Consider the following 10,369-nt stretch of genomic DNA (forward strand, 5'->3'; position numbering starts at 1 on the left):
TCCCTGGCTAGGCCCAGTGCTGTCCAACCCACATACACAGACCCCACACACCCACTTATTTCCCCCCATAGACTCCCACCCACACTCACCCACACCCATCCCCACCCACCCTGCACTGCCGCTCTGTGTCTGTGGGCCCACCCTCCCTTGCATCCCTCTCTTTTGGTTGAACTCTTCTCTGTGGAGGTTTGGAACACCATGAAGAGGAGAGACCATAGTCCATCACCATTGAGTGATGACCACCATCATCTTCATCCCGCCTGGCCTGTGTCTTCAGCCCCCACCTTCCACTCCCCTTCCCGTTCTTTTCCTTCCAGGGGATTTTAAAGCAAATACATTGTATACCATTTTACCCATTAAAGAACTCCTACAGAAAATACAAGGATTTCCCCCCAATCTAATCATAATACCATTTCTTTCCTAACAGAATCGCCGAGACTTCCTTATCATCATCCAACACCTGTGTTCAGTTTTCTCTCTCTCTAAAATATCCTCCAACATTGTTCTGTTTGAAGGGAGATTCACCACAAGGCCCACATGCTGCATTCGGTTGACTATGGCACCTAATCTATTAGCCGCCCCAGCCCCCATTTAGTTTTTGAATAAACTGCCCAACCTCTCTGAACAAACAAGCTCTGGAGGGAACGTGACCCGCGTAAGTCCAGGTGTCCACAGTTAGCCACTCCTTCTGGCCCAGTGTATGCACTTGATTTGGGTAGCCTGGGCCCAGCTCCAGCAAGGACTGCCCAGCTGCCCTGAAGCTAATTCTCGTTGTAGCAGAGGCAGGCAGGCTCCCAGCCCTTGGCCTCTGTGAGGCCACAACAGCCCTGGGGGCAGGGCGGGGAGTAAGCGGGAACAGAGCCAAGGTAGTTCAGAGGCACCATCTCTTTAGATGGCACAGGAGCAGGGTGATCCTGGGCTAGGGGCTTGAGCCCTGCAGCCCAGCCCCCCTCTTGAGCCTAGCCTGGCTGGCACACCTGGCTTCCTCCGGTGACTCACCCACCACCTGCTCAGCACATCAGCCGGTTATGGGCTGAGACAGCCCACAAGAGCAGCTGGGCTGGGGGCTGGGGGCTAGGAGTCAGGCTCAGGGCCTCAGCTTCTGGAAGGCGGCCAGGGCTTCTCAGCCTGGCATCTGATCCCTTTGGGAGGGGAGAGGAAGGTTCTGGGCAAAGAGAGGCACCATCTGGGGCTTCACCCAAACCATAGCTGTGCCGCCTTACTCAGGCTTCACAAGTCAAGATAGTTTCCAAAACAGCCCTGCCCACTCAGGGCTCACAGCTGTGCAAGCACAGGGTCAGGCTCTGCAGTCCACACCCCCAGTGTGGCCTTCGGGCAGGCCTCGCCTGGCCGGGACCCTCCCTGCTACGGGAGGCCTGGGTAGGGCTGGGCAGGGGCGCAGGGACAGCACTCTTGCCGTGCTTGCTCTGGTGTTTTTCCTCTCACTCATGAAAACAGCTTGGCTGTGCTCAGCACAGCAAGCTGCTGCCCCTGCGATCTGCCTGCGCCGTTGTGCCTTCCGATGGTTTATTCCCTTTTGTTTCCATCTCTGGATGCTCCAGCCGGTCTCTCTCCCACACACAAACCCCTCTCCAGAATAAGGGCTTGTTTGGGCCTTGCGGGAACCCGCGGGGATGGGTCAGATCAGAACCCTCCCTATCTCAACCTCAATGCTGGCAGCTGGCTCTGCAAACACTCAGCCGCTTAGGGCAGACACCGAGAGCTAGAAGCAAGGATCCCTCAGGAAGACAGGCCTTCACCAGCCTTCTCAGAGGCAGAGAAGATGTGGTGGAAGCTGATTTCCGGAGAAGCAACTGGCCACACAGCATGTTGCTCCTGGGTGCAAATTCTGGCTTCCTCCTCACCTAGGACAGGAAGCCAGGATCTTAAGTGTCTGCAAAGACCCAATGACCTGCCTGCGGCTCCCTGGAGCTGGTGTCCTGCCTGGGCCTTCTGACCAGACACAGCACCCGCCCCTCTCTCCCTTCCAGCTGTTGCTCCACACCCACCTTCTCAGTAAGGCCCACCTGCTCAAGTTCCCGTCCGTCCGTCCGTCCATCCATCCATCTACCATCCGTCAGTCCATCCATCCATCCATCCATCCACCTACCTACCTACCTAGACAGAGTCTTGCTCTGTTGCCCAGGCTGGAGTGCAGTGGCGCAATCTCTGCTCTCTGTAACCTCCACCTCCCGGGCTCAAGCAATTCTCCTGCCTCAGCCTCTTGAGTAGCTGGGATTACAGGTGGCCACCACCATGCCCAGCTAATTTTTGTAGTTTTAGTAGAGACAGGGTTTCACCATGTTGGCCAGGCTGGTCTCAAACTCCTGACCTCAAGTAATCCACCCACTTTGGCCTCCCAAAGCGCTGGGATTACAGGAGTGAGTCTCAGCGCCTGGCCCCTTTGCAATTTACTTGCTTTTTATCACCTATTCCCCCTCCCTCCCTGGAATGTAAGCTCTCTGAGGGCAGTTTTTTCACTGCAAAGTCCCCAGAACCTAGAACCATGCCTGGCACATGGTACACGTCTAGTATTTGTCAAAGGAACGAACAAATGAATAGATGAACAGTCGAGACTGCAGCTAACATTTTCTGAGTAGATGCAAACATTTATCCCCCTTGATTTGAGCCACCTGAAGCCCATGTTTCCCAAACCCCAAACTGGAAGACATACTTTGAAAAGAGGTTTACTGTGTTGCAAGAAGTGCCCCAGGATAAGAAGCAAACTCCTGATTTCCTCCCCAAACCTGCTCCACCTGCATCTTGCCTAGGGTAGGCAAAGGGCGTCTCCATCCCGCCTGTTGCACAGACCTGGAGTCCTTGTCTCTGTTCTCTTGCATTGCACATCCCACTGTCTCTACTGGGGAAACGCACCTAGAATCTGACCACTTCTCACCGCCCACACTGCTACTTCCCCAGGCCAAACCACTGCCATCTCTTGCCAGGATTACTGCAATCACCTGCTTCCTCTCCATTCCCAGTAGTCCCTTCTCAACACAGCAGCCAGAGTAATTTTTAAATATTTTATAAATCAGATTTTGTCGCTTCTCTGCCCAAAACCTTGCAGGGGCTCCCCACTTCTGCGTAGAAGTCAAAACCCTCACTGTAGCCTTGAGGCTCTGGCTAACTGAACCTCCACTTGCCTGTGTGACCTCAATGCTGTAAGTCCTGTCATTTAAGTTCAGATCTCCAACGTGTGCTTCTGCTCCTGCTCCATGGGACCCCCGTTGCAGCTTGTGGGAGATACAGAGCCCAGCAACTTGGCCATCAGCGACTCCTGCCCAGCAATGCCCTGCAAATTGCTGTGCCCAGATCCAGCCCCAGGTCCCCTGCTCTTACACCAGTCAATTCTCAACCCCTGTGCCCCCTTTCACAGTGAATCAATTGACAGGATTTCTCCAGCACTTGTGCACTGATGAGGGAAAGGAGGGATGGTCCTTGTCCTCCTGTCTGTGAACTGGGACTAAAGCCCAAGGACCCAGCAGGGCACTTCACCATGAAGTACCGGGTGTGGTCCAGGATGTCTAGAGGCAAGGAGAGAGCTGGACAGGCTCAGGCGGTGACCTGCAGTGGTCAAGGACAGGACTTTAATCCCAGCTCTAGGCCGGGTATGGTGGCTCATGCCTGTAATCTCACCACTTGGGAGGCTGAGGCAGGAGGATCGCTTGAGCCCAGGAGTTTGTGACCACCCTGGACAACATGGTGAAACCATGCCTCTATAAAAAACACAAAAATTCACCAGGTGTGGTGGTACACACCCATAGGCCCAGCTACTCAGGAGGCTGAGGTGGGAAGGCCACTGAGCCAGGGAGGTTGAGGCTGCAGTGAGTCGTGATCAAACCACTTCACTCCAGCCTGGGAAAGTGAGACCCTGCCTCAAAAATAAAATCCCAGCTGTACCACTTCCCTGTTGGGTGACCCTGGAAAGTTTCGCTATCTGTAAAATATGGATGACAGTAAGTCTGAAGGCCTTGGGCTGCTAGGAGGGGCGAGTGCCGAGGACAGCAGCCAGGACACAGCTGTGCTGTGCACATGGGAGCTGCCACTATTGCGGGTTGAGGGTGACAGGTGGAAAGGAAGAAGAGACCCAGACACAGCCAGAGCTGTCTGCAGAGAGCAGGCAGGGCCTGTGAGGAGGGCCAAAGAGAACACACGGCACTAGTAAGCCCCGTGGAGGAGACGTTGGGAAAGGGGCATGTGGGCTGAGCGGGCGGCTGTGGGTACGAGGTGGCCCTTTGAAGGAGTGTTTCAGGAAGGTCTGACAGGCCAGACTGGAAAGGGGAGTGCCTGGCAGCCTGAAGACCTGGGAGGAGGCTGTGAGCAGCCCTGGGCTTGCAGTGGAGACAGGGAGGGAGCTCCAGGAAGGCCATGGGCAGGCCCCTGCCGGTCCTTCCTATCCCTCCGGTCGCCATGAATCTCACTCCCTTTCTCCTTTTTGCAGTACAAGCAGTGACTCAGCCTCAGCCTCCAAGACCTGGCTCAGGGCATCTTCTCCAGCAGCCGCCGTACTGTGCCTGGGCAGAGTTAGTCACCGCGGCCGTGGCCGACTTGCTCACCCCTCTCTTCTGAGGTCGTCTGGTGCTGTCTCCCCAGTGCCAGTACCTGGCACAGAGCCTGGCACTCAGGTTGCTCAGCTAGTGTCTAACAAACACACGGGTGCATGGTGGGCACACACAGCAAGTGGGCTCGACCTAGCTTGGCCCTGACAGGCTGCAAGACCCTGGCCCCTGGGGAGCCTGGGAGACCTGCCGGGCCAGGATCTCTCAAGGGGAGGCAGCGCCACTCCATGTATCTTTTTTCTTTTAAAAAACAAAACAAAACAGGGTCTTGCTTTGTCGCCCAGGCTGGAGTGCAGTGGAGCCATCATGGCTCACTGTAGCCTTGACCTCCAGAGCTCAAGCCATCTTCCCACCTCAGCATCCCTGCCCCAAGTAGCTGGAACTAGAGGCACATGCCACCATGTCCAGCTAATTATTTTACTTTTTGTAAAGAACTCCTGGGCTCAAGTGATCTTCCCACCTCAGCCTCTCAAAGTGCTGAGATTACAGGCGTGAGTCACTGCCTCCCGCGCCCCTAATCCTCACGTTTTTTTCTTTTTTTTAGCGAAGGTGTCTGGCTCTGTTGCCCAGGCTGCAGTGCAGTGGTGTGATTATAGCTCACTGTAGCCTCCAACTCCTGGGCCCAACAACCGTCAGCCCTTCCTCCATGACACTTCCCCACTGCCACTCTGACCTCCACCAGGAAGGCAGCCCCACCAAGCTTTCCTCACTCTATGCACAGCTGCTGGCCAACAAAAAACAAAACGAAGCAAAGTGCCAAGCCTTGAACTGGCTCGCATTCTCTCTCTCCGGCCACCTGTGTTGCGCCCCCTCTGGCCTACACTCTGTGCTGGACCTGTCCCTCAGTCTGCGTCCCAAAGTCCTCCCAAGCACCCCATCTCGGGCGCCCCCTGCCTCTAACTGCTGGTTGTTCCCAGCCACACCGCTGCGTCCCTCTGTTCTTCCTTCCTCACAGAGACCATCTGTGAAGTGACCTCAGTGCCGGTCACCTCCTCACTGCCCCTCCCAAGGTCTCAGCCTGGGGCACATTCTCCCCACGCACCCCGACAACCCACCTGGGTGCCCGTCCCTTCCACAAGCATGCACTGCCTTCCCGGGGTGTGCCAGGCACCAGGTGCTGAGGGGCAGCAGGGGGCAGAAACAATGTGCTCCCTGTTCTTCAGGGGCTTACGTTCTGCTTGGGGGTAGGGGTGGAAAACACAGATGCTGAACAAACAGGAAAATCAGGGGTGGCCCCAGGAGTGACTTAGGACAAGATGAAAGCCAGTGCTGGGGCGCTCTGGGTCGGGTGGTCAGGAAGGCCCCTTGCAGAGATGGCATTTCAGCTGGAGTGAGAATGACAAGAAGCTGCAGCCCGACTAAGGCCTGGGGGAAGCGTTCAAGGCAAAGGGGGCATCTGAGGCAAAAGCCGGGGCACAAGCCAGGCCGAGGCCGCTCAGACAACCCAACCCCACCGGTCACTTCTCTGAACTCCCTCCTTGCAGTCACAGCACCTGGGACATGCTGGAACATTGTCTCAGCCCTCTGGGCAAGGCATTATGCTGCCTGAGTGGCTAGAGATGCACAGCCTCTAGCCAGAGTACACCTAGTGTGGCTGAGCTGGAAGGGTCAGCTGTACCTAGCAGCTGTTCTTCCAGGATTCCAGAAAGATCACTGGGGAGGTGCGGACATGCTCAACCTCCCTTCCATCCATGCTTGGGCTGCCAGTGACCCCTTCATCACCTCGTGATGTCCTCTGAGCTGTCAGGAGGCTGCAGTCAGAGCTTTTTGGAGAGAAGAGGAACAGGACACGAAGGCCGAACTCTTTTTTTTTTTTTTGAGACGGAGTCTCGCCCTGTTGCCCAGGCTGGAGTGCAGTGGTGTGATCTTGGCTCACCACAACCTCTGCCTCCCAGGATCAAGCAGTTCTCCTGCCTCAGCCTCCCGAGTAGCTGGGATTAAAGGTGCCCACCACCATGCCTGGCTAATTTTTTGTATTTTTAGTAGAGACGGGGTTTCACCATGTTGGCCAGGCTGGTCTTGAACTCCTGACCTCAAGTGATCCACCAGCCTTGGCCTCCCAAAGTGCTGGGATTACAGGCATGAGCCACCGCACCCAGCTCAGAAGGCCGACCTCTTAATGCCCTTGCTGCCCTAACAATGCCTAACACTGGGGACTAGGAGGGGACACCAGAGGGAGTAGTTTTAATTTAATAGTATTTGTTTTCATCTTTACAAATAGTATTTGTTTTTATGCTTTACTACAAAAAATAACAACAAAAAAACGGGCTGGGGACATTGTCGGGGGGTTGTGTTTAACAAGTGTAGGGTTTCAGTTTGGGAAGATGAAAGAGTTCTGGAGATGGATGGTGGTGATGGCTGCACAACCGTGTGAATGCACTTAAGGCCCCTGAATTGTACACTTAGAAATGGTTGAAACACTATGCTTAAGAATGGTTATGATTACAAAAAAATTAAATAAATGAATTTAATTCATTTATTTGAATTAAATGCTCACTGCAACCTCTGCCTCCTGGGTTCAAGGAATTCGCTGCCTCAGCCTCCCGAGTAGCTGAGATTACAGGTACCCGCCACCACACCCAGCTAGTTTTTGTATTTTTAGTAGAGACAAGGGTTTCACCATATTGGCCAGGCTGGTCTCAAACTCCTGATCTCAGGCGATCCTGCCCGCCTCAGCCTCCCAAAGTGCTGGGATTATAGGCGTGAGCCACCACACCCAATCTTTACTACAATTTTAAGAAAAGACAGGCTTTCAGCTCACTGTTCTGTCCTCACCGCCTAGCACATGGCTGGCACGCAAGTGGTAAGTCTTGATGAAAGAACATGAGTGGAGAGTTCAGATCCAGCTTAGGTCTCGGGCCTGATGTTCCTGGCCTTTGGGGAAAGGCTCCAGAGCCCGCAGGCCGTGGCCTTCCTGCCCAGGCCTGAAGCAAACACTCACCTGGGTCTTCTCTTGCCAGAGAGGGAGTGTCTCCTGCTGGCCCAGCATTCGAGCAATGACCACAAGGCTGAGTTGGCTTCGAAGCCGCCTGGGGGAGAAGAAGCGACAGCTTGAGAGGGGGTGTGCTGGAAATCGGGGAGCCCGAGCAGCGGGCAGGACACCCATGGAGAGGGGAATTTGCGGGAGCCACCCTCCATCTGGGGTACCCACCGTCCATCTGGGGTACCCCAAAGGGCTTTCTCCATTGGCTGCTAGCATTATTATGTATTCTAGGAGGAATGAAACGCTCAGGATCAGAAAGTTAAATAAGTCCACACAACAACTCAAGTTCCTGGTAATTTCAGAGGCCCACAGAGCAGGCAGGGCTTTTCTTAGTTTTTTATCCCCTCTGCTGATACATATCTATGGATCCATAGAGGCAGGAGCGCTGAACTGCTTTCCAATACACCTCTGCCTCTTCTTTCCTTTGTGGCGCCACCCCTGCAGGGTGGGGGAGGCTGGGTGACTGACTTGGCCTCCGGAGGCCAAACTTCATGGTTTTCTTTTCACCCAGTATCCCCTGGGCTTTCCTTTGGGAAATCCATCTCCTGCCAGGCTCCCAGGACAGGCACCTGACCCAGTCACTGAGAGGTGGCCTCGGGCTGTGACTGAACTATCAGCAAAGTGCAGGCGTGTGGGCCTTTCCAGCAGGGTGGCCACTACAGCCGCTGGTGACCATCCTGCCTCCTAGAGGGAGAACCAGTAAGAGGAAGCCACAGGGAGGCAAAGAGGCTGAGACAGAGCCCTGACAACGCCGAGAGCTGTGCCTGGAACCCCTGGCCCCTGGACCTCTCAGTCCAGCTGTGCATGCAGAGAGGCTCCGTGGGTGAAGGGGAACTGAGGCAGGAATGGTTTCCTCAAAGCTCCGGCGAGGCTGGGATCACAGAGGCACTAATCTAGGGCCTAAAACCCCGGGGCGCTTTTAAACTTTCTTAGGAAAGAGTCAAGAAAGTCAGAGGACTCAGCAAAGCAGCAGACTCTTGGATTTTTCAAAAAGCAGAACAAGCAGCAGCAGCACTGCACCCTAGAAGAGCCAACACGAATGGGGGCCATGCCAGTAACTGGGCAGGGTTACGGGCGCTCACACAGCTGGCAGGATACTGATGGGTGCACCACTGCCGAAAACTGGCAAGATCTACTGAAGACGTGTAGATGCCCACCCCATGCCCAGCAATCCTACTCCTAGGCACAAAGGTGCAAAAAAGGAGAGACAGTAGAAGGCTAGCAGCAGCAGCAACAGCACAGTGGACAGACAGATCAGACTGCATCCATACGGCTCAGTCCTGTGGCGGGGTTGTGATTATGAATGAACCACAACTACCTCCTACAACATGAATGACCTCCAGTGTGGTAGGAAAGCAGCCAAGCACGAAAAATTTATCTGCATGGTCTCATTTTTTTGTCGTTGTTTTTTGAGACAGAGTCTCGCTCTGTTGCCAGGCTGGAGTGCAATGGCATGATCTCGGCTCACTGTAACCTCTGCCTCCCAGGTTCAAGCGATTCTCCTGCCTCAGTCTCCCAAGTAGATGGGACTACAGTCACGCACGCGCCACCATGCCTGGCTAATTTTTTTTTTTTTTTTGTATTTTAAGTAGAGACAGGGTTTCGCCACATCAGCCAGGCTGGTCTCGAGCTCCTGACTTCAGGTGATCCACTCGCCCTGGCCTCCCAAAGTGCTGGAATTACAGGCATGAGCCACAGTGCTCAGCCAACATGGTCTCATTTATGTAACGTACAAACATGGGCATGCCAGTTACCGTACTCTACGCCTGCAGTCCCTGCTACTCAGGCTGCTGAGGTGGGAGGATTGCTTGAGCCTTGGAGTTCGTGGCTACCTTGGGCAACATAGCAAGACCCCAACTCTTTTATGCCTGGGTTTAAACGATTCTCCTGCCTCAGCCTCCCAAGTAACTGGGATTACAGGCACCCGCCATCACGCCTGGCTAATTTTTGTATTTTCAGTAGAGACAGGTTTCACCATCTTGGCCAGGCTGGTCTTGAACTCCTGACCTCATGATCTACTCACCTCAGCCTCCCAAAGTGCTGGGATTACAGGTGACCCCAACTCTTAAAAAAAACGAATGCAAATGGCAAACTTCAGCTGTTGGAAGCTGGATCCTGGTGACCCTGGGGTGGGGATGGGGGGCGGGTTCTGATCATGTTTCATTTCTTGACCTGGGTGCTGGTTTCATGGACACCATTGGACTTGTGAAAATGCACTGAACCATACACTTAATTGTCTTTGCTCTATTCTGTTTGTATATTGTAGTTCAATAAAACAATTAAGAAAAAATTCAGGCCAGGCACAGTAGCTCATGCCTGTAATCCCAACACTTCGGGAGGCCAAGGTGGGTGGATCATTTGAGGTCAGGAGTTCAAGACCAGCTTGGCCAACATGGTGAAACCCCATCTCTACTAAAATACAAAAATTAGCTGGGCATGGTGGCGGGTGCCTGTAATCCCAGCTACTTGGGAGGCTGAGGCAGGAGAACTGCTTGAACCTGGGAGGCGGAGGTTGCGGTGAGCCAAGATTACACCACTGCACTCCAGCCTGGGTGACAGAGCGAGACTCCGTCTCGAAAAAAAAGAAAAAGAAAAAAAAAGATTCAGCTGGAAGGAAGATAGGATTGCTAGATTTAGCAAATTAAAATATAAAACGCCCGGTTAAGCCGGGTGCGGTGGCTCACGTCTGTAATCCCAGCACTTTGGGAGGCCGAAGTGGGTGGATCAGCTGAGATTGGGAGTTCAAGACCAGCCTGACCAACATGAAGAAACCTCGTCTCTACTAAAAATACAAAATATACACTATATATACATTTAATGTATTTTA

General features: G+C 53.8%; 1 protein-coding gene across 12 annotated transcripts in view; it reads right to left on the reverse strand.

The window, feature by feature from the left end:
* Positions 1–10,369, reverse strand: part of FAM178B (family with sequence similarity 178 member B) — a 115,650-nt gene that overhangs the window by 19,819 nt on the left and 85,462 nt on the right. For 10 of the 12 annotated variants that reach the window (XR_001885535.1, XM_017871832.1, XM_017871831.1 and 7 more), the window contains one exon: positions 7,501–7,588. Coding sequence is in view for 10 of the 12 variants with exons in the window: in XM_017871832.1 (XP_017727321.1) it covers positions 7,501–7,588 (88 nt within the window). In the remaining 2 variants the exon portion in view is untranslated. Of the gene's footprint in view, positions 1–410; positions 578–616; positions 665–7,500; positions 7,589–10,369 lie in introns of those variants that run through there. The other 2 variants (XM_017871840.1, XM_017871839.1) reach the window with 2 other exon arrangements.

Source organism: Rhinopithecus bieti, unplaced genomic scaffold, assembly GCF_001698545.2.
Source record: "Rhinopithecus bieti isolate Rb0 unplaced genomic scaffold, ASM169854v2 scaffold_6935, whole genome shotgun sequence".
Lineage (NCBI taxonomy): Eukaryota > Metazoa > Chordata > Mammalia > Primates > Cercopithecidae > Rhinopithecus > Rhinopithecus bieti.